We start from the raw sequence: 22,120 nt of genomic DNA on the forward strand, positions 1-22,120 counted from the left end.
TACACGAGAAGTATATAATCGATTATGCCATCCCTGAGAATCATGTCGGAAACAAAAGCTTTGAACGATAAATGTCATACCGTAAATATAGCTTTCTTATAAAAGTTTAGTGAATGTGAAACTCACCGACACCGAAGTGATTAGCAGCTCAATTACAGTAATAGCTGCATCAACCTTTTCATAAGTGTCAGCAGATATTTTAAAGTATAATTCTTCCCATGCAGTCTGGATCTCATTCCCACCAGTAGAAGAGATTTCAACCTGCATGATGAAAGAAAGCTCTGATGAAAACACAAATACTGAAACTTGTAAAATTTGAGGCTAAGCAATAATATCAAGTAAGCACGAGAACACTTGTGATGAATACAGTAGTCTAATTCAATAATTACCTTCTCTCCACCTGTCTTAGCACCAAAAATCTGAATTTTGGCTCCGGTTTCCTATTCCCATTTAAAAAAAAAACCCGTAAAGCATCAAATTGAAGAACTCCAGAAGGATATAATGATGATATATACAGAATTACTTTTTCAAGCCGCTTCTGGGTCTCACCCTGGGAACCAAATATGAGATTTAGAAAGTTGAAATCAGGATGTTCTTTAACCTGAAAATATACAGATTCGTATCATATGATTCATATCAGACTATACAAAAAATTGATTTGTCACAAATCTACAAAAAATAAAAATAAAAAATGACCGGTTTGAGTTCAGGTAATAAGCTATAAAAACAGTTACACTAAAAGCTAAGCTTGAACAACAACAGAAAGTGTTGCCATTCTTGACAAGGTTTCAAACGGAAATCGCAATGCCTTTCCTCTGTTTGACTTCAGTTCCGATATCTCTCTCAAGATATAGCATGAACTATCTTCAAACCATATCAATATGATTCTTCCTGAACTAATCAGGAAAGGTTAAGATTTGGAGAAGTAACTAAATGACCACCTCTCAAAGGGCTTACCGGAATTGGAACTCTAGCTTCTCTCATCAAAGGCTTATAATCTGGTGGAGCCTTGTACCTTGGATTCAACTTGAGTATCTCACCTAGAAGTGAAGCGACTAGAATGTCAGTCAAAGCTACAGAGAAAAATGAATACAGTGAAGGAGGAGAATTCAGTTGCAAAAATTTACAGAGCATACCAATGGCTTCACGCCTTTCTAACTCCAAGTGTTCCACCATCTGGGTCCGCAAATCCAAATAGTAGATAATAAATACTTGGCTTAGCCAACTAGAGAATTGAAGCCAAAAATGAAAATAAAAGGTATAGAATATCACTGACCTCATCATTGTTCTGTGAATCCAATGACCTACCAGCAGTATTTTGTGAGGCTAAAGCTGAAGCTCGACTAGTCTCCACTTCAAGAGTTCCAGATTCCAATTGCTGTGTGATTTGATACACACGTTTCTGCTCAAAATTGGTACCACCAAACAGGTAGTATATCACTTAAAAGTACCTGGCATGGGAAGTTTCCATTTTGAGCCATTCATATAGATGCCACTTAGAGTTTAGTACCAAATGTGTAACAGGAAACTTATAATTTATAATATCTTGTCGCCGATACTAGGGCTAGACCTAGAAGCAGTCACACTTCAACATAACATTTAGTTTCAGCAACTACAGTGGGTGTGTAAGAGGTACTTATCCATGGGAAACCATCCAAATGAAAAAGCTTACGATGACCATTGCCTTAAGTTAACAACCGAATAGAACTCAAAGAACCACCATACCATAACAAAATATCACGTCATTACTCATCCACTCCATGTCTATGCATATTTATACCGAAGCATTTTGGATGAATGAAGCAAAATTTGAAGTGATATTTTAGCCAAAAGTACACGAGCCATTGTCCAAGTGTACCTGGTAAGCCAAAGCCCTTCCCTTCTTAACTGATGTATCTTGTGTAAGATCAGGTCCCCATTTAGTTTTTCTTTGTTCCTGCTTTGTGTTATGCTCATTCCCTGCATTTCCACCTCCCTGGGTTTTCCCGCCTTGGAATGTTGGAACGAGTGAACCAGATAACTTGTTTTTAGGAATAACGAATCCAGACTTTGCACCAAACATCGAGAACTTCACACCGCTAGTAGATGCAGTAGAAGACATCTTTTGTCTTCTAAGGCTGAAATGGAAAACACCAGGCTAGTCTACTTATTCACTCCTTGCTTCAAATGCCTGCCACACAAAGCCCAAAAAAAAAACATTACCAATCGAAACTTCATAAGAACCCATCGCAATCTTCCATCATGTTTCGTGATGAGGTATCAATCTTAAGGATAAGGGATGTATTAGTACAAATGTCAAACGCAATGCAATGAACAGACAAACAAAGACTTAACTACCTTAAACCCTAAACCCAGAAAGCGTAATTCTTTGACGAAGGACTAAACAGAATCCGATCAACATCACGAGTATCGGAAACCCGGAAAACATGGATCTGATTACAATCAATCAAATGGGTAAACTCAGCAGATAGTTAAATGGTAGATTTTTACACAAGCATTTGGCCTTTCCCACGCAAAGAATCTTCGAAGAAGAAAATAACCCAGAAAATGGTTCAAAAAAGAACAACCAAGGTCTAGTTTGCAGCGGTAGAACAACATTTATCAACGCTTCTGAATTCAGAATTGAAAACCCTAACTAAATCTATACTGTAATAGTTCTCTCAGTTACCTGGATTCCACAGCAACCGAAGGGGGAGAGAGAGAGAGAGAGAGAGAGAGAGAGAGAGAGAGAGAGAGAGATCCTAGGGTTTGGCAGAGTCGCCGAAGAAGAAAGAGAGCGCCAAAACGGTGCGTTTAATGTCGATGCCAGTTGCTTTATCCTTTCGGCTTACGAGGGTTTTCGTTTTGGCAGGGCAACAGATGAAGATGATACATTGAATTGATATTAAAAATTAGGGTGAATTGCCTAAAAATTCAACCACCTTTCAAAAGTTTCATATAAAATTATATTTTAATCATATCATACTTCCACAACATTTATATTTTTTTTATATAATTTTATATGAAAGTTACAAAATTTGTAAAATTAATATATATGTGGAGATATATTAATATTTATAATTTTATATAATGTTTTTTTTTTTTAAATTCATGATTTTTTAGTCAATTCTCTTTAACAATCTGTGAATTATATGTGCAGTTATAATGATATTCAGTTTAAAAAGGCTATTTAAAATTTTTAAAAAATTATTGACATCAATTTACTTATTTTTTTTTAAAAAATGTTTATTCATTTCCTTTTTTCACTAGCACTATCATACGAAGCATTTTCCTATAGTATACATGCCCTTGCTTATATTTAAAAAAACGACGTTCGTTGTTGTTGTGTGTGTGTGTATTTATATTTCAAATTTTATTTTACAAAAATAAAATTAATAATTTTCTTTGTATTTAAAAATAAAAATAAGGTATTTTAAAATACCTCTTTTGCGAGAGAACAGAACAACAACAACAATGGCCAACGTCAATGCCGCTTTTCGAACTCGTGACTTGGTAATGCCATAATAGCAACCCCAGGCCAATAAGCTAAAGAAAGCAGCAATTCTTTTTAAGAAATTTAAAGAGCATAAATGCAAATTTATAATTTTGGATTACTTTTCTAAATTTTTGTAGTTTATGAAATTTACTGAATTGTTATTTATTTAGAAACCTCCACAAAATCCTCCAATAACTAAAATCACCAAATCCAATACACACATTAATAATTGTATATTCTAAAATATTTTAAAAAATATAACATTAGAAAAGCATAAGAATTACTACATCAAGTAATTTTCCCCCCCAGAAACATCATTGATACAGACAGCCATAGAACATGTTCTAACCTCAGCTGAAGAGAACAAAACAATGGCTAAACATTTAACCAGATACACCGCCACAGTTTTCCGAAGACTCAGGTCTCAAGGTCGGGATAATGGAGAACGACCTCTCGGGTTATCTCCCGGTTTAGGGTTTAGAGTTTAGGGTTTTGCAAAAAAGCTCGGATTATTCAGTGTGATCTTGTGAAGATGGAAGGGAAAGGTGAATGATAAAGCTGAGCAAGTTACCTGAAAGCTTAACATTTTTCTCGAGTCTAATCTCCATTCCCGTCACGTGAACGGGTAGAAGTTTGAGAAGAGGAGACTGCCGAGAAGGATATACGCTGCACAATATGTCCATATCATGTAACCCCATCTTCGATGTTTAGGAGCCGCCATCAAATACGAGGCGAACCAGTAAAGAGGAGGGCTTGCTGACAAGAACCGTGTTGCAACCTGCAAAAACACCGCAGAGAATTTTTAAAACATTCGATATTTATATCCACTCTTACGTTCTTTAGACAGAATCCAACGATTTGCAGTTCTACTAGAGAGTTTTTCTAGGAAATTCCCGATACATTATCGGGAAGTAAGCTATATTTCTAAATGTGAAACAGAAAAGCCCGATATTCTGCCATTTAGGCAGAAGCAAAACCAGGTAACAGATTTTGCAAAGCAAAGAAAGGAGTTCGAGGAGGAGTTAACCTGCACATGCATGACGAAGAAAGCCGTGGCCGTCAATAAACCCAAGTGTACGACAAATGGGAAAACAGCAGCTGATAAAAAGCCGAAATTTTCGGGTGCTTTGGGTTCTGCAGGCGCATCCCTCGCTCTGCTAGGCTTTCGCTGCCTAATATCGTGATTCCCTACTCAATATAATTAAAAAGATCCATCAATTTGATCCTTACAAAAAAACATGATACAGCAAAATGACAAGCTCGAAGACGAGATCTTGGAAAGTAATATCTTTCAGAACCCCCATAGAAATGAAAAAAAAGTACCCATATTTGACGAAGTTTTCCCAGGAGATCGGGTAACTTCAGATTCAGCAATATCCTCCAGATAGAAAAGCCTTGATGTAGATCTCTTCTCTTCATTGGAAGCTTGAAAACCCAACGAAAGGAAGAGCTCAGGCCGTGACTTCACATAACTCAATATCGAGCAGACAGCAAGCGATAGAATTGGGGACGCGAGAAGAAAATTTGGGAGCTGTTTGAATTGGAAGTACCTAAGAAAACCTACTCCCCTGTCAAAATGAGCATCGTCAATGCAAGAAGGTAATGCTGAAAACCCAACGTCAAAAAGAAGAAAGTATTTCTCTTCAAACATACCAATAATGACTTTGAATGAAATTGTACAGAAGAGGCACCCTTGCTTTGCACCAAGGCCTAACTTCATCTCGGTTACGTCCATGGCAGATGTTATAATATCCATATGCTTGAAAAGCGACGAAAGGAAGACAAATGCATACACATTGAAGAAACCCAGTTATAACAACCTGCACAACCAACTAGTCGAGAGAAAAAAAATTACAAAGGGTATTAAAGATACGAGTTTCGATATTCAATAGATTGCACCACCAGACCAAGTAGCAGAACTTAAAAAGTTACTAAAATCATAAACCCATGATTACTTATAAAAATTAATATTTCTCGAGAGCATTACTCACATGAATACGCCTTTTCATATACAGAGCATCATATGCTCGATGCATCGTCCGGAAACAGATATAACCAGCATTAAGAACTCCGTTGGACCTTGCAAAGCCAGAGAGAGCGAACCAAAAAACGGCTATACTGCTGGTACCGGATATTAGATGATACACTCCTCCGATTGAAAAGAGAGCATATAAACTTTCCGAGTATCTGACAATCACAAAGAAATATTCCGGTTCATAGTCCGATGATTATGTACTTTCTATAAAAATTCAGAAAATGAATTGAGAACATTGCTTGAGTACATTACATTGATGAATAAAATATGGAAGCTGGGTTGAAACAGAACAAGATCGAGGCTCTTAATGCCGCTTCAGGGTCCTTCAAGATAATAACTGAAAGCCTGTTAGCAAGGACTGGCGTAAGACATTTCTAAACCGAAAGCAACAAACAAAACATCAGTTACTGACACATATACTACAACTTTTAACTGCTGTCTAAATACAACACTCCTCAACAAAGATGATCAAGAATCATGGCCTCATGACAATTTCCACTGAAATACGATTGATTTCATATTTACATAGTCAGAACCATTTCACAGCAACCAAAGGATAATGCATTTCAATGGTAAGCCATTCCAATGTCGAATTTTCATGTTAAAAATTGCAGCTTTCGAACACATAATCAATGGAAGCAAAGAGATTTCAAGGAAAAAATGGGAGATCGAACAATGCAATAACATCAAGAATACCTGAATAGATAAATTGCTGCAAGTAAGAACGCCAAGTTGCTGACAACATAACCACACAACGCCATGACAGCTCTGAGTCCGATCACAGGAACCAAAGGCGCAAAAACTGAAAAACCAGAAGAACCCATTTTCTCATCAATCACAATCCGAGAAAATAGTAAGAAATTTAAAAAGAAAGTGCGGAAATCGATCGAATTTGAAACCTGAACGGGACAAAACCGAGATGCAGAACGGAAGCAGAGGCAAGAAGGCGTAAGTCTGCTCGTACTCATATCCGCACTGAGCGATGCGAACGAAATACACACTGTCCCAAACGATGCCGTTTTCGAGGATCTTCGCCGCCGCCGCAAACTTCGGCGGAGGATAATCTCCGGCGATCTCGTTGGGGCGGAGGCAAGGCGGGTCGACGGCGGCGGAGGTGTCGTACGGTTCGAGGAAGCTACGCCACAAAAGGGTCAGACCCAGAACGAGAATTCGTGAGATCACGGCGTATTTCAAAACTAGGGTTTCGTTTCTGGTCATCGAAGTTGGGTCAATGGCTTTCTTCGCCATTGATGATCTCGGTGGAGGAATCGAGCGTTCGCCTCAGCTTGTCTGGTTGACCAATTACAGAGGCAAATGAATGTTGTGGCCTTAATTTCAGCGATACACGAAAAAAAGAGAGGATCTTGGCATTATATTGTTTTATGAACATAATTAGCGAAATAAATCCACATAATTTGCTATACAATTACAACATTTTATATATAATTACAACAATTTAATTTATAGATTTCAAAAGTGTTTTTAAACCTTTTATATTTAAAAAGTTTTTCTCTGGTAAGTAATTGCCCCAAAAATAAAAGGCACTTCTTTTCTTTTTCTCTCTCGTCCGTCGTCATCGCCGCCGCTTCCCTTTATGGTTCATGTGAGCTCTCTCTCTCTCTCTCCATCTCTCTCCCTTACCTGATCTGTCTCAGTCTTAGATATGTGTTGCCTCTCTGCTTCGACCTGCTGCGAATCTAGGAGCTTCTTGGAATTTCTGTTTCTTGGGCTTCTTCTGCTATGATGAATTTCGGACAATGGAAGATTCTATGAAATTCAGAAATGAGTTTAGTTGCTGGGTTTCGAACTGGGTTTCTTAGTTTTTGGGTTCATGTCTTGCTTTGGAAGATGATTTGTCAGTAGTTTTCGTTTGTTTTCCTCTAATTTAGGGTTTAAGTTGCTTCGCTATTGAAATTCCCAGCATATTGGATTATCGGTGTCACTTTATTTAATGATTTACAAAAAGCAGCAGTTTGACATCATAACATCAAACTCTTAATGATTTGTCTCCACAGTTCATGCTGTTCTTATGTGTATTTGGAAAAGCTCAGTTTTCAGTTGAGTTATCCATCGTATGCACTGGATAAAAAATGGAGTCTTTTGGTATAAAAAGGATTGATTGATCGAGGTTGTGCGAGTACCGAGTGCTTAGACTTTCCGCTCTTGGGAATCTAATGCTCAATTATGAGAATGGCTTCAATCTGGGTATTGGAATATATATGGAAGAGAGGTATAATTCTGCAGAGTTATCCATTGGGTTTGGTATCTGATATTATGTTATTAGTCCCGAATTCCAAAACTCGTGATCCGTGACATTTTCGGGTTATCGACGAGTTAAGGCTCTAACACTACTAAATTTCATCTATAACTCGTATTTTTTTTTTAATCATACCCTTCATCTCCCAGTTTTTACAGGACCGCATTTCCTTTTTCTTTAGGCTGATGTTTACATATGTAAGTTTATATACCTTGCAAGACAACATAAAACAAAGAAAGTAAAACAGAACTCTGTGTCTAATCTAATTTTTGTCTCTCTATTTTCTCTGGCAGAGTCAAGTCTGTGGCTTTTGAGGCGAAAGTGACCGACTTTTCCTGCAGGGGAGACACAATGGCCTATGGTGGTCCATCGACGAATTCAGCAGCTATGAGCAGTGCTAGTTCTCAGTTAAAACAGGTGACATTAGATAAAGAAAGCGAGCTTAGAATTGAAGTATCCAACAATGCCCCTCTCAGGCTACGTGTGCTCAATGGTACGGCAGAGATCTTTGGCTCTGAGCTTCCACCGGAAATCTGGCTCACCTTCCCTCCTCGGCTGAAATTCGCTGTAAGTCTTACCAATTCAGTGCTTATGGGATTTTTTGTTTTAAGAATTGTTGGCATGTCTGATGTATTGCAATTGTTTCTCTTTATTTTGACTTTGTATTAGACAAAATTTGATTTTTTTCTTGTTCTGTGTGCTTTGAGCTTATTTGTGGCATAGTTTTATAATTTATTTAGATTGGTTCTTCAATTGCTGTTATTTTTTGTACTGGTATTGGGTTTGAATTGTGGCTAATTTCTGGGATGCGCTAATCAAAGTTTCAACCTTTTGGTCTCCATCCTTTGATTGTTTCTGGGTTTGGTTGTAGAAAGATCCATCCTTCTCGGAAAGAATCTGTTGTTTGAAGAGAATGTTAGTTGTTGCCAATGAAATTGTCATGTTGAGATTTTATCAGATTTTTGCTTAGACAGACAGATCAGCATTAGAACACGGGTGTTTATCATCTTGCGTTAATGTGAGATCCTTCTGTATGTTTTGTTGGAGGATGATCTATGGAACGATTTTTCATGATAAATTATGGGAGTTAGACATTTTTTTTTGCAACATCTCTACTAAATGCTGAAGAACATGTGTTGGATATTCAGGTTTTCACTTGGTATGGAGCTACAATAGAGATGGATGGTCCCACAGAAACAGACTATACGGCAGATGAGGTATGGTTTGGTCTTATCTCCATTTTATTTTAGATAATAAATTTGGAATTCAATTCTTACAGCAATAACATCATGGTTATCAGACACCCATGGTCAGCTATGTCAATGTCCATGCCATTCTAGATGCCCGAAGACGGCGTGCCAAAGATTCATCATCCAATGATTCAGAATCTTCCCAAGTACTTCCTCCTCTTCATAATGAATGAGCTGAACCGTTGTTTTCTGTTATGTAATTTCAATGCCGAGTTTAGTACTAGCCCTAAACACGTAGCTGCGAATTTGTTTGACGTAGGGACCACGGGTTATAGTAGTGGGGCCTACAGACTCGGGGAAAAGCACATTGGCAAAGATGCTTCTTAGTTGGGCTGCTAAACGGGGCTCAAAGCCTACCTTTGTGGATCTCGATGTTGGCCAAGGCTCAATAACAATACCCGGTTGTATTGCTGCTTCTCCTATTGAGATGCCAATAGACCCGGTTGAAGGAATTCCTCTGGATATGTCGCTCGTGTATTACTATGGCCACACAACACCGAGGTAACTCATTTTAAATTTTTATTCGCCGCGTCTCAGTGTTGCAACATATCATCTTGAACTTATGTTTGAACTTTATTTATGATGCTTGCAGTAACAATGTTGAACTGTACAAAGCTCTTGTCAAAGAGCTTGCCCAAGTGCTGGAGAAACAGATTAGCAGAAATGCTGAATCCCAAGCTTCCGGAATGGTGATCAACACGATGGGATGGATCGAGGGTGTTGGTTATGAGGTTACATTCTAGTTACTTGCATTTTCCTAGAGAAACTTTAGCCATATTAATGTTAAATTCCCTGAATCGGTCTCCATGTTTATCTCGCAGCTGCTTCTCCATGCCATTGAGACCTTCAGTGTCTCTGTTGTTCTTGTATTGGGTCAGGTATGCATTATTATTTCCAAATCTGCTTTGTTGAAGCTAAAACCGAAAAGAAACTTGCATTAAACTCTAAGTCCTTTTCATTCCATACCAGTTTCCTCTGCTGTTCTAGTTCTTCCCTTCATTGTTCTTTTTGATCATTTGCTCTTCCGTTGTCAGGAAAAACTCTTCAGCATGCTCAAGGATGTTCTGAAAACAAAGGGTAATGTGGATGTCGTTAAGCTTCAAAGATCCGGTGGAGTCGTCTCCAGGAATGTGAAAGTTCGTCAAAAATCAAGGAGTTATAGGATTCGGGTAACAAAATTTTTCCAAATTTTTGCATCTAATCTATTGCCGCTTTCACGTCCTTTCCAATTCACGCTCTGTTCTCGCCTTTGATTCTCAGGAATACTTCTACGGCCTTACCAACGATCTCTCCCCGCATGCCCATACCTCCGATTTCAACCATATACAAGTCTACCGTATCGGTGGCGGCCCACAGGCTCCTAGATCCGCCCTTCCAATAGGCTCTGACCCGGTTTCCAACCCGTTGAGGATAGCGCCAGTAAACATCGACCGAGACCTGCTACATACCGTTCTTGCCATCTCTTATGCTCAAGAACCCGACCAAATAATATCGAGGTAATTAATCCCTTTTCAATAGGGCTTTGAACCCGTTTCTATAATCATATCATTCGCATCGAAGGGCATGAAAATGAAAAATTGATCGGGAAGAATTATTCTTACCGTTGCGTTTGCTTCTGGGACTGGTATCTGTTTCTTGCAGCAATGTTGCTGGATTTGTGTATGTCACCGAAGTCGACGTGCAGAGGAAGAAAATAACGTATCTGGCGCCGTCGGCTGGAGAATTGCCGGGCAGGTTATTGATCGTTGGGACATTGACGTGGCTCGAGACATAGACATAGTTAAGATGCAGTGAAGTCATCATGTTTTTCCCCCTTTCCTGTTCATATGTATTATTACGAGATTTTGTATCAGAATCAAAAGACTTCGATGAATTATCTAATATAACTCGTGGAAAATCGTTCGTGATAATTGTTGTTTTTCTACTTTTATAATATCTAAAATTAGAAACTAGGGCGCCATCGATTGGACAAAAGGGTATATATATCATCTGGTAGCCTTCGTCTATTCACACTCGAAATAACTGAAAGTCTCAGAGTTCGAAGCTTTCAAACTGCAAATCCATGGCTGCCCATGGCAAATCTCAAGGACGTTTCTATACTCAATTTCAGCGAAAGACCCACAGTCTCAAACTGTCAGTTTTATCGATTTTCGATGTGTTTTTCAATTGGGTTCGTCGCCATGTTCGATGGGTTTGTCTGAAGGGCCATAAAGTTGGAATCTTGCAAGTAGTTACCGCTGATTCCGCTGTCAAATTGTATGTTTTTTGTTAGACCACGTAACCACATGCAAGAAGATTCTCACAAGACGACAGGGAAATACACTGCCACACCTTCCACGTAAAGCCGAAGCGCTTTCCAAATTTGTCTTCGCTTATGTCGATTGGGAAATTTCAGACCTCTCGAATTTTTTCTGGTTAGGATTCAACGATCCTTCGCCAACCATCTGACTACCCTAAAAATGTTGTCCTTGTTTTGTCATAGAAGACGAGCTTTTCTCATTCACATTGATTTGCCCAGATTTCAAGTGTTTGTTAATCTTCCATTGCTTGGATACCCACCAAGTGTTCGTTGATATTCCTCTTCGGCTGGGAATCGCTTGATTCCTTGGATTATCGTCTGAATTTTGGGGAAAAAGCTAATCAGACTCGAATCTCGATCTGGGTCTTGTCAGAAAAAAAAAAAGATTTGGGGCAGTGATGGTGGGTGGTGCTTTGTCGGTGGTTGGTTCATCGGTGATGGACTCAGCGACAAGTCCATGTTCATGTCTGGATGCTCATAAGACTGGTCAAATTAGGAGCTCCATGAAGAAGAAAAATCTTGTTAGGGCAAGAAATCTCGAACTAAGAGGCTCTTTTATCGATTCTAGCGTGGGATTGAGGTTTTCGAAACGAATATCGGTTTTTTCTTCCAATCGGAGAAGCTCGAGGAAGCAACAGAGCAAGAACAAGAGGCTTGTGGTTGTTAGTGAGCTTGCTGGCCAATACGAAGACAGCTTTGATGATGTCAAAGCGGTGAGATTCTCTTCTTTTACTTGCTCATTGATGCTCTGGTTTCATGTGTTGGGGCTCTGTTTTCGTGTTCATCGATACCCTTTGATATGTTAATGTTGCATTAGACATTAGTTTTGAGTCTTAGGCTGTGTTTAAGACATGATAAGTTTGCTGATTCTTGATAGGTGCCTTAGCTTTAGGGCTAAACTGAATTGACAGGTGAAATACCAAGAGTGATCTTCCATTGTTGATACCTCTAAGTATTAAGTAATGCAAGTGAATTTTCTTCTATATGTAATCTGATCTACAAGTATTTCTGTGGAAGGAGTTATATATAAACACATACATACATATATATATATATCTATATCTGCATTAATGATTGGTTGACTTCTGTACTGTGAAAGGACAAAGTATATGAAGTTCTTGAAATTTTGTGTTGTGGTTGTTCGTTTTTTTTTCTTAATGAATTTCTTCTTCTTCTTTTTTCTGCAGCAAATTCTCAATTATTTCACGTACAAAGCTGTGAGGACGGTTCTTAACCAGCTCTATGAGATGAACCCTCCTTCGTATACGTGGTTTTATAAGTAAGTTTTTTCTTTGGCATCGAACCCCTCGAGTCTTTGCCTTTTCTGTTTGTGAATGTTTTCAGTTTCACATATCGGCTTTAGTGCCTTTAACTTGGAGTTGGTAACAGAACTATGAAATATTGGCCTTAATACTGTCTTATAAACAGCCTCTTCTTATGTTTATTCTCTTGATGACAGTTTCCTTGTAGTGAACAAACCAACCGAAATCGATGGCAAGCGTTTCCTCCGCTCCCTAGGCAAGGTATTCAATGTATTCGGGGCAACAAACATGTTTGGTTTATTGCCCTAGTTAGAGATTTAATCGGTTTTCGGTTTTGATGCCTTTGATTCTCCTTTCTGATAATGATAAGAGCCATATCCTTGGAAACGGATCATTAGTAATAATTTGAAGTGATTACAAATCTTCAAAGATTTAACCCAAAATCGGAATGAATGGAAATAAAGAATTCCTACGGTCGATCCCAAACAAAGATGTTGATAAAAACCATATCCAATGAACACCTGAAAAAAAAATACTGGAACATATATTCTTGGATGGAATTTCGTCGCTAGGGGAAGGAAAGATATCTTTTTTCGATCAACATCTCGGGTTCAGATTACTTTTTTGTCTTGATGTATGAATATAGCATTCATAACAATGAATTTCTTTTATCATTTCTCTACTACTTGTAGGAGAGGCAGGAGCTGGCAGAAAGAGTGATGATCACTCGTCTCCACTTATACAGCAAGTGGATCAAGGTATTCCTCCCGTGATCTTCGCGATCCAACTTCCAATCTCTTGGGAATCTAGAATCCGTCTTAAACTCCGTTTTTTTCTGGCTCGGGTTTTGCAGAAATGCGACCATGGAAAGATCTACCAGCAGATATCAGATGAGAACTTGGAACTGATGAGGGAACGGCTGATGGAAACTGTGATATGGCCTTCAGATGACACAAACACAGAGAAGATCAATTGAACAGTTTTGAAGCGTTTGGCATTGTCGCTTCTGCTGTCCTTTTTTTTTGCTCTGCTCTTCATTGTCATCTCCTTCATCTTCTTCTGAACTGCTAGGGTTTTGGTTTCTAGGGTATGTAATAGACACTTTGCTTCTTTGTCAAGGCACCCTTTCACACATGCCATCTTTTCTATGCCCTTTTGCCCTCAATCCCGTTCCATGAAAATTTTAAATATTTCATCAAAATGTTAGAATAACCAATTTGGTTTCACATAAATTTTGACGGTTCGGTTTTTATTAAAAAAAAATGATCTTGTAACAATGAGGATGATCTATGGAACGATTTTTCATGATAAATTATGGGAGTTAGACATTTTTTTTTGCAACATCTCTACTAAATAGCAAATTGTAAATTTTATATTGAAAAATCTTCGAACTATTGGCGAAATAGTCGAAAGATTTTATTTATTGTTAAGCAAAAGTTTCTCTTTATCATGAAAAAACATTCATAATTCTTAATTGAAAAGAGATAAAACGATCCAAATTAGGATATTTTTCTTTGTAATTATAATTTTTCATCAAAATGAAATTATAATTAGATTTCTTGAAAATGAAAAGCGACCGAGTGATCTAATAAAACTTTTCAAAGATAATTTAACCAAAAATAAACTTTTCAAAGATAATTAGACAATTTTAAATTAGGGAAACCGATCGGTGAAATTATAAATAAAAAAGCAATAATAATTTTCAGTGAACTGGGCTCGAGTCCAAATTCAATCTCGTTGGTCCAAAGCGGAACACTTGGCAACGTTTGAACTCTAAAATCACTATAGGCGAAACAAGAAATTGTCGTCGATGAAGAATCTTCAATTTCAAAGCTTTGAAACCGAGAGGATCCATCCATGGCGATGGCGACCACCAGTAGTTCCCTCGCTCTATCCTTCTCAAGTCTCGAAATCTCTTCGCTTTTCGTCTCCCGACGAACCCTTCTTCGCAAGAACACTCCTTCGATCAGATTCAGTGAGGCCCATGTTGTCAAACCAGCGATTCGTTCGAGCATTATCAGATTTCCAATGTCCAGATCAGTTGGGCTCGTCTCATGTTCTTCGCTCACCGACGAGGCTTCTTCTTCTGTCGGAGGTTCACCGGTCGGAGAGGAGAGTTTGTCTGAAGAGCCACAAGTTCGAACCTTGTGAGTAACCGATGCCGCTTCTGCTTCTGCTTCTGCTTCTGCTTCTGTCTGATGTATTATTAGATCTATTGTGAGTATGAGACCAAATTAGACTAGAAAATTTAGTCGTTCGAGCATTTTTAGATTTGTTCGAACCCTTTTCTTGTGGGTTTCTGATGTTTTCCCTTTTGACAGATTAGAATCCTTAGTTTGAAGTGAAAAAACAGCAGTTATGTTTTTTTGATAGTTCAAGAAAACATAACCCAAATTAGCAAGAATGATTGGTGGTAGAGTTGGATAGGGTTTCTTTTTATGGATATGTGAGATTCTTGTTGGTACACAGTGGATAATGGTTATGTGGGATTGTTATTGCAACGGTTCAATCCTTGTTGGTCATTACAGGACATGGAACTGGAGAGGTTATTCGATACGGTATCAGTGTGCCGGGGACAGTGGACCTGCATTGGTCTTGGTTCATGGTTTCGGTGCTAACAGGTCGAGCTCATTGAACATTTTTGCTTCATATTAGCAGGCAACTATTTGCCATAGGTATTAAAACGATCATTGATCTCTCCATTGAGTTCTCTCTTATTTGCCGTGTTCCTCATTCGTGTATATATATATATATATATATCTATTGAAGATGGTAGAATTAGAATGTATATCCAGTTTATACCATTTTGAAATTGAAGAGAGAATTCATAAAAGGAAACTGAAGCTCCCTGTGTTGTGTTCAAATCAATCACCAAATACTGGTATTTATACAATGTAAACCGAATCAATCCGGACTAAACCGTATATACATTCTAAAAGGTGGTACCATGGCACTCGTTTCTCGGTCTGAGACTCTGAGCTAAGTTTATATCTATTGACAAGCTTCGAGCTTATGTTCATATGGGTGCTTAGAGTTCGGAAATTGTATTTTCTTAGGATCCGTAATCTCGACATTATCATCATTTTCATCTATGATATATGTAGATGTTCTCACATTTTCTTTCTTTCTCAGTGATCATTGGAGAAAGAATATTCCTTTTCTCGGGAAATCGCATAGGGTATACTCGATTGATCTTATTGGTTATGGATACTCGAGCAAACCAAATCCTCGTGAGTTTGGAGGAAAACCCTTTTACACCTTCGAGACATGGGGTGACCAACTCAATGATTTCTGTCTAGATGTTGTCAAAGACGAAGCCTTTTTTATATGCAACTCCATCGGAGGTAACTGTCACGTTAAACTCTCCCCGTTTTTTTTTTCTTATGAGAACACAAAAAAAAAACATACAATTCTGGTTGTTTAGGATGTAAGAAAAGATTGATATGTCCATGTAGGGCTTGTTGGTCTTCAGGCAGCGGTTAGTAAGCCACAGATATGCAAAGGACTTATGCTTTTGAACATATCACTCCGAATGCTTCACATCAAGAAACAGCCGTTTATCGCAAAGCCGTTCATCAGGTCTTTCCAGAATTTGCTAAGGTACGATTGGGCAGACCCGCCTTTTGTTTCTTCATCTGTGGATCTCTGGTGTTGAATTGTCTTAGATCCGAACGAAAAATGTGTTTGGATCCCGAGAAAGTGCTGAGAAAGCTCAGGAAAGAAGCAGAAGGGTAGGAAAAACAGGGGATGGAAAGTTGGTTAAATTTCTGCTGTGTGTATTCGCTCTGCAATACCCTGTTTGAATATACATTCACCTATACACGTGCTTATACATCAGAAATACAAAGCTAAGCTATAGAAACTGTAGTTACTCTGCTAATAATTACACATATTATATCGTTTTTAGGAACTCTCCTGTTGGAAAATTATTCTTCAAAAGCGTTGCTACGCCCGAGTCCGTAAGAAATATTCTCCGCCAGGTAATTCTCTTCAAGAATGCCGGTAATTTCTGTTGGAAAACGATGTTATCTTACTGTCAAATTCTTCATTGTGGATTGCAAAAAATAGTGTTACCATGATAGAACGCAAGTGACGGATGAGCTGGTCGAGGCTATTCTACGTCCAGGACTCGAACCAGGCGCCGTGGACGTCTTCCTTGAGTTCATCTGTTACTCGGGTGGTCCGCTTCCTGAGGAATTGCTTCCACTAGTACAGGTTCGTCTCTCTGTTTTCTCGTTTTCATTCTGCAACTCATGCTTTCTGCCTCAACATTACATTTTATGGATAATGATCACTGGGTGGGCGTTAATACCCATTAACCGCAAACCTGCGAGTACCTGGTATGCGGTTACTCGGCAGCTAACGAGGCCGAGCGCAGGTGGGACGAAACAAGGAACCCGAACTGTGGGTTTGGGTGTGGGTTTTGCCGTTGCTTGACAATTACCCGCGGTGCTGGACATGTGAAAAGACAATCTTACCCCTGGGACCAGAAAGGCCATTTTGGTCCACTCGGGTTAAAATTTGATGGTCAACTAGGATTTGTAGGATTTCACAGATTTAGATACCCGAGTCTCGCAAGGCCGAGGCGAGACCGGGTACCCCAAGAACTCAGGTACCGGACCGTGCCCACCCCACATAAAAGATTTGGCAAAAACGCTTCAGACAAAACGAGAACCAAAGGAATAAGCTAACATATCTCGTAATTTAAAAGGAAAATGGAATTGTAAATATAATGCTTTTTAGTTCCTCCTTGGAATGGAAGCTTATGTGTGTTTGAAATTGCAGTGTCCGGTTTTAATTGGATGGGGAGACAAAGATCCATGGGAACCTATAGAGCTCGGACGTGCCTATGCCGATTTTGATACCGTTGAAGACTTTGTTGTCCTTCCCGGCGTCGGCCATTGTCCCCAGGTCTCTTTCTCTCTCTCTCAAGTCACTGTCTAAATCTAGTAACCCGGAATTCTTCGATGAGTACACCATCTTTACGGAACAACAATTTTCGGGTATGAGTATCCCCCATCTCTCTATCCCGAGGCTGAGCAAATATGCACCATATGACTAGGGGTAACCACTGGTCGGGTGTCTGAGTTTTTCTGTATATCCGACCTCGGTTTCACCTCCTCGGTAATCTCTGGTCAAAAACCGAACTGGAACTCACCCCCTCGGTTTCCCACCACCGATGGACTCAATCCCATCTCTGGGTAGATGAGTTTCTGAAATTTCAGAAAACCGGCTCCTGGGTCAGGTGGGTACTCAAAATGCCGACTCATGGGTCGGGCGGATGCACAAAATTCTGTGGTCCTGCCCAGGCTATCATCCGTGGTAGTTACGGGTATGGTTTAGGTGGATATTTGGCATTCTAACAAGTGAATAATATCAAATCTCATCGCTCTGTTATCACAGAAACATGATTAGGATCTCTGTAAACCATTTTTCAGGATGAGAGGCCCGAGATGGTGAACCCGTTGATCGAATCGTTCGTGGCAAGACATTCGAGTTGTACTTCCAACACCTTCGGAGAGATTTAAAGACAATGACGATTCCAAACTCTCTGTTTGGTCTGGAGGCTCATGAACAAACAGTGTGTCAGCCCTCTCAGTAGTGATTTATGGGAGTAGATGAAAAGCAGTAAATGTTGTAAATTGAGGGTTGTTTTCATTGTTTACATATACAGAACCGTATCTATGTATGTACGTGTGTAAATTCTGAGGTCGTTTAACCTTTCACTGTATAACCAAATGTCTCCCCCTCTCTTCAACTAACTAAACGTCCGGCGTTGAGAAATGACGCTTGTACCCTCGCTAACCCTCTCCTTCACTCCAAGTGTTTCCCTGTTTCGAGGACCCTTCCATGAACGCAGGTCCAACCTGTACTTTTGTATATTTGATATTAGTCATTAGATTTGGACGTGTGTTCCAATCCCAATGCCATCACTTTTAAAAACTAAGAAACCTAAAAAAAAATTAATTTGAATGTGCAAAATTAATTTACTTCATTCTACGGAAAGGTTTAAAATATTCCAAACATATATATTTATTTTCATTTTTTTGTTACCTTATAATTTTCACTCTATTATTTTCGTTATATTAATTAATGCACCACCACAATGACGTCCAATCTTACAAACCACCATTGTTGCCTGCCACCATCATTAGCATTGCATCTATTCATTTTATCTTTTTATTATCAATATGTTAATAATCTATCTCCAACCACACCATCCTATTGTAATTATAATTTTTATGAAAGACCGACTTGGTTCAGCGGTAAAAACATTTACTATGGAATATGAGGTCGCGGGTTCGAATTTATCTCTGTACATACAATGTAGGGACAAGTACATATAAAATAATGGTGTATTCACATTAAAAAAAATATACAAATATATTAGTTGAAACTTGCATATTTACATATATAATTAATATTTGAAGAGGGTATTTAGATTTTTTCAGACTTTAAAAGAAATGTGATATGTTTAATACTCGCTTTACAGAATTTATTTGCAAATTAGGATATTTTGCATACTATTCTAAGTAAAAGAAAACAAAAAAAAAAAACTACAAGATAAGATGTATTGGGAGTGCGTATAAATCAATTAATGAATTTATATCCACTTCCTTCGTAGGTCAAAAAGATAAAAAAATCTATATTTTTTTGGTAAAAAAATATATTTTGAGAGAATATGCATTCTTTGCACATTTTCTTAGTGTTAGGACGTATATTAATTCCAGATAGGTATACCCAAGTTAAAATAAACTATTAGTAATCAAGGTTGTACATGAATAGATTCAGTCTTTAAAAAAAAATTTGGAAAGATTATGTGAACGAGGTTGTACATCTATGTAGCATTTGCTGTCTTAGTCAAGAGAAAAGCTGTCTCTGTTTCCGTTTCCATGGAAACATTCAGTTACAAACTCTCAGTTCTTGAAGATATTTGCCCTAAACAAGACATCGGAAACTAAAAGAGTTATCACACAACGTATCGGTACGTGACATAACGACCGGCAGTTTCGCTAGGACGTATAATCTTCACGACTTGTCCTCGTTTTAGCCCAAAGTATCTCGCTACCGGATCCGTTACCTGTATACGCGGAAGCTAAAGCCATCCGCAAAGAAAACCCGAGCAATGATTTTTTTTTTTTTATGTTAGAACACCGGAAAAAGAGCAAGAGCTGGTATATAAATTCTCGATATAATACTGCTATGACCCGAAAAAGTGGGTTCGAGAACATGCTCTCGTCATGAAAAGGGGGAAGGGCCTAAGACAGATTATGTGAACGAAACGACGGAAAAATGGTGAAAGATTTTTATTATACCACGAGTCATGGAGGTTTACCTGTGTCTCCTTAACGGTGTATCGTTCCAACAAAGTTCTTTTCTCCTCGGATGCAAGCACTTGATGGACAGGGACAAGAACATGTTCTTTTATGTTCACCAGCAATTCTGCCTCCTGAAACAGTAACATTTTTCAAGTATATATGGATATATATATTAATTAACCGAGTAAAAAACAAGACCAGCACTCGAGTAAGAACAAATAGATTAGTGAGAAACCGAACCTAGATTGAAGCTATAAAATGATGGCAAAAACATTACAAATATCCAAATTCCAGGGGGGAAAAAGGAATTACCTGGAAAACTTCCAAGTGAAACTTGGAGGAAATCTCATTAATGACAGTACGGGCAAAAGGGGTCAAGTTTTGCTGCACCACCAAAATTGCACGGGAAACATTTTCGGATTTCATGCGGTTGGTGTATGTTTTCATCGTCTTAACTCCCACCTTTGCTTCCTCGGGGAAGAAAATATAGATCTACCACATGAAGAAGAACTCAAGCATAAGAAAAAAAGAACACACAGAAAGCCAAATCATTGTATAATTTGACAAAACTCTATAGTTAACCAGAAACATGTAATCTACTTCAAAATACAGAAAATTACGGAAGAAATACTTCAAAAGATTCTTATAAAAAAACCATACCATTCTGACATGTTGGTACCATTCAGACATACCTGATCGGAGCTATCGTTTCTCTTTGCCTTCTGAACATCAAGGTCCTCTCTTTTCATGTTCTCGCCATATTTCATAATGAATTGTCCCTTGGTCATCCCGATTTCAGAATCTGTAACAAAGTAATCACGATCCTTCAGCATCTGCATCAGTGTCTTACGGACCCTGAAAAGCCTTTTGAGCTCTTCTTCAGATAGTGTCATCTTCTCACTGATCAATCTGCGAATACAGAGCAAGCAAATTTATGTGGTTAACACAACAAGGAAACCAATCATAGAAGAAAGGGAGAGGGTCATTTAACACAAACTAAACCTGAGAATACCAAAGTTCTATTCCATCTATCTAACACGTTTCTCAATGGTAACACGAGCAATCTACAGACAAAACAAGCTTCCACTTACTTTTTCTCTGTTCTTCCTCACCGTCTAACGTTTCATGAAGTAATTCCAAATTCAAAATATGAACAATAAGATATTCTGGAGAAAAGGTATAAATTTCCTCCTAAGGCGGAATCATCATTCAAACTTCTTACCACAAAATGCACAGAAACCCAAAATTCCCTCTTTTCGTTCTAACCCTAATATACAGAAACCCTGAAATTCGCTCTTTCGGTGCGGAACAAAATTCAAACTTTTTTAATGAAAATGCACAGGAACCCTAAAAGCCCACGTCCCGTAGAGATGAGCACCCGTTGAGTACCCAGGAAAATCCAAGTACCGACAGACCAGGCAAACCAATCCGACCCGCACAAAGTATTGGAATTCACCGCCCGTATCAGAACCGTTCGTACCGGTGTTCAATACGGAGATTCGCGAAGGAAGAGACGGCGACTAGAGATTGACGGAGGAGTCAAAGCTACAGGCTCTAGGGTTCTCAAGGAAACAATAAACACATAGCCTTAGCCTAAAAATCAAAACCCTCGTTCGATTCTTAGTCTTAGCAGAGAAGACGCAACGGATGCAGAAAGATTAATCAGAAACCACAAGAGAGTATAATTCAGGCGATTAATCAACAAAATCTCATACGAAACATCAAGTAATGAAACAATTTCATTCACATACATACCAAAAGAGAACTCAGACTTCGAGCGAGAGCTAAAGCTGAAGGGGAAGAGGGGAATGCTAGGGTTCCAGGCAAAGCATGAGCGTTCTTAATAAAAGAAACAGGAAACTCAGTAGAAAAACTTGAAAAGGTCGGCTCTCAATTTCGAAAATCACCCCCAAACATTAGTTATTCTAAAACGAACCCAATTGTTTCTTTTGTTAGGTTTAAAGCCCCTAAGTTTTCAATTTTGATTTAAATAGTCCCCCCTGCAGCCCCAACCGAAATTCCATTAGGTTTAAAATGAATTATCGAATCTTGTTTTTGTTTTTTGTTTCCTTTTTTTTAGGTTTCATCAAAAGGATCGAGTATAGGTTAAATATGCCAATTTCAAATATCAAAACCTTGACCTTCATTTTTTTGGTCAAAAGAGATTATAAATCATGTTGACCAAAAACAAAAGATTATTAATGATGTCAATGACATATAATA

At 38.5% G+C, this 22,120-nt stretch overlaps 6 protein-coding genes across 13 annotated transcripts in view; 3 read left to right on the forward strand and 3 right to left on the reverse strand.

Moving 5' to 3' along the window:
* LOC104811062 (branchpoint-bridging protein) overlaps positions 1–2,848 on the reverse strand; it is a 4,742-nt gene extending 1,894 nt beyond the window's left edge. For 2 of the 4 annotated variants that reach the window (XM_010537610.2, XM_010537608.2), the window contains exons 1-8: positions 2,669–2,848; positions 1,859–2,170; positions 1,277–1,402; positions 1,137–1,176; positions 958–1,040; positions 524–601; positions 390–440; positions 128–261 (exon numbers count right to left, since the gene is read on the reverse strand). In XM_010537610.2, coding sequence (XP_010535912.1) covers positions 128–261; positions 390–440; positions 524–601; positions 958–1,040; positions 1,137–1,176; positions 1,277–1,402; positions 1,859–2,101 — 755 coding nt within the window. In that variant the 5' untranslated portion in view covers positions 2,102–2,170; positions 2,669–2,848. Of the gene's footprint in view, positions 1–127; positions 262–389; positions 441–523; positions 602–957; positions 1,041–1,136; positions 1,177–1,276; positions 1,452–1,858; positions 2,171–2,668 lie in introns of those variants that run through there. The other 2 variants (XM_010537609.2, XM_010537611.2) reach the window with 2 other exon arrangements.
* An 828-nt stretch (positions 2,849–3,676) lies between these two features.
* LOC104811063 (GPI mannosyltransferase 2) lies at positions 3,677–6,865 on the reverse strand. 2 transcript variants are annotated; one of them, XM_010537614.1, is made up of 8 exons: positions 6,410–6,865; positions 6,207–6,312; positions 5,763–5,855; positions 5,467–5,662; positions 5,129–5,295; positions 4,799–5,043; positions 4,503–4,663; positions 3,677–4,253 (listed from the first exon to the last, which is right to left on the reverse strand). In XM_010537614.1, the coding sequence occupies exons 1-8, from the start codon at positions 6,756–6,758 to the stop codon at positions 4,089–4,091; spliced, it is 1,482 nt and encodes a 493-aa protein (XP_010535916.1). In that variant the 5' UTR covers positions 6,759–6,865; the 3' UTR covers positions 3,677–4,088. The 2 variants fall into 2 exon arrangements, with proteins under 2 accessions (XP_010535916.1, XP_010535915.1); XM_010537613.1 differs by having other exon boundaries at positions 5,129–5,307; positions 6,410–6,864.
* Positions 6,866–7,037: 172 nt separating this feature from the next.
* LOC104811064 (protein CLP1 homolog) lies at positions 7,038–10,927 on the forward strand. Of its 4 annotated transcripts, XM_010537618.2 has the most exons (11): positions 7,138–7,740; positions 7,917–7,964; positions 8,061–8,334; positions 8,916–8,984; positions 9,068–9,163; positions 9,277–9,518; positions 9,610–9,748; positions 9,839–9,895; positions 10,052–10,186; positions 10,278–10,513; positions 10,659–10,927. In XM_010537618.2, exons 3-11 carry the CDS (start codon positions 8,119–8,121, stop codon positions 10,789–10,791), a joined length of 1,323 nt encoding a protein of 440 aa, XP_010535920.1. In that variant the 5' UTR covers positions 7,138–7,740; positions 7,917–7,964; positions 8,061–8,118; the 3' UTR covers positions 10,792–10,927. The 4 variants fall into 4 exon arrangements, with proteins under 4 accessions (XP_010535918.1, XP_010535920.1, XP_010535917.1 ...); XM_010537616.1 differs by lacking the exons at positions 7,138–7,740; positions 7,917–7,964 and adding an exon at positions 7,038–7,113; XM_010537615.2 differs by having other exon boundaries at positions 7,138–7,964.
* A 422-nt stretch (positions 10,928–11,349) lies between these two features.
* Positions 11,350–13,743, forward strand: LOC104811066. The gene is made up of 5 exons (XM_010537620.2): positions 11,350–12,029; positions 12,504–12,595; positions 12,776–12,839; positions 13,271–13,336; positions 13,432–13,743. The coding sequence occupies exons 1-5, from the start codon at positions 11,715–11,717 to the stop codon at positions 13,552–13,554; spliced, it is 660 nt and encodes a 219-aa protein (XP_010535922.1). The 5' UTR covers positions 11,350–11,714; the 3' UTR covers positions 13,555–13,743.
* A 627-nt stretch (positions 13,744–14,370) lies between these two features.
* Positions 14,371–18,317, forward strand: LOC104811067 (pheophytinase, chloroplastic). The gene is made up of 8 exons (XM_010537622.2): positions 14,371–14,725; positions 15,107–15,199; positions 15,711–15,922; positions 16,034–16,178; positions 16,486–16,558; positions 16,647–16,793; positions 17,364–17,489; positions 18,017–18,317. Exons 1-8 carry the CDS (start codon positions 14,436–14,438, stop codon positions 18,104–18,106), a joined length of 1,176 nt encoding a protein of 391 aa, XP_010535924.1. The 5' UTR covers positions 14,371–14,435; the 3' UTR covers positions 18,107–18,317.
* Positions 18,318–19,372: 1,055 nt separating this feature from the next.
* Positions 19,373–21,759, reverse strand: LOC104811068 (DNA-directed RNA polymerases II and IV subunit 5A). Its single transcript, XM_010537623.1, has 5 exons — positions 21,653–21,759; positions 20,590–20,806; positions 20,210–20,389; positions 19,915–20,028; positions 19,373–19,674 (listed from the first exon to the last, which is right to left on the reverse strand). Exons 2-5 carry the CDS (start codon positions 20,788–20,790, stop codon positions 19,549–19,551), a joined length of 621 nt encoding a protein of 206 aa, XP_010535925.1. The 5' UTR covers positions 20,791–20,806; positions 21,653–21,759; the 3' UTR covers positions 19,373–19,548.
* Positions 21,760–22,120: the final 361 nt, after the last annotated feature.

Source organism: Tarenaya hassleriana, unplaced genomic scaffold (assembly GCF_000463585.1).
Source record: "Tarenaya hassleriana unplaced genomic scaffold, ASM46358v1 Cleome19, whole genome shotgun sequence".
Taxonomy (NCBI): domain Eukaryota; kingdom Viridiplantae; phylum Streptophyta; class Magnoliopsida; order Brassicales; family Cleomaceae; genus Tarenaya; species Tarenaya hassleriana.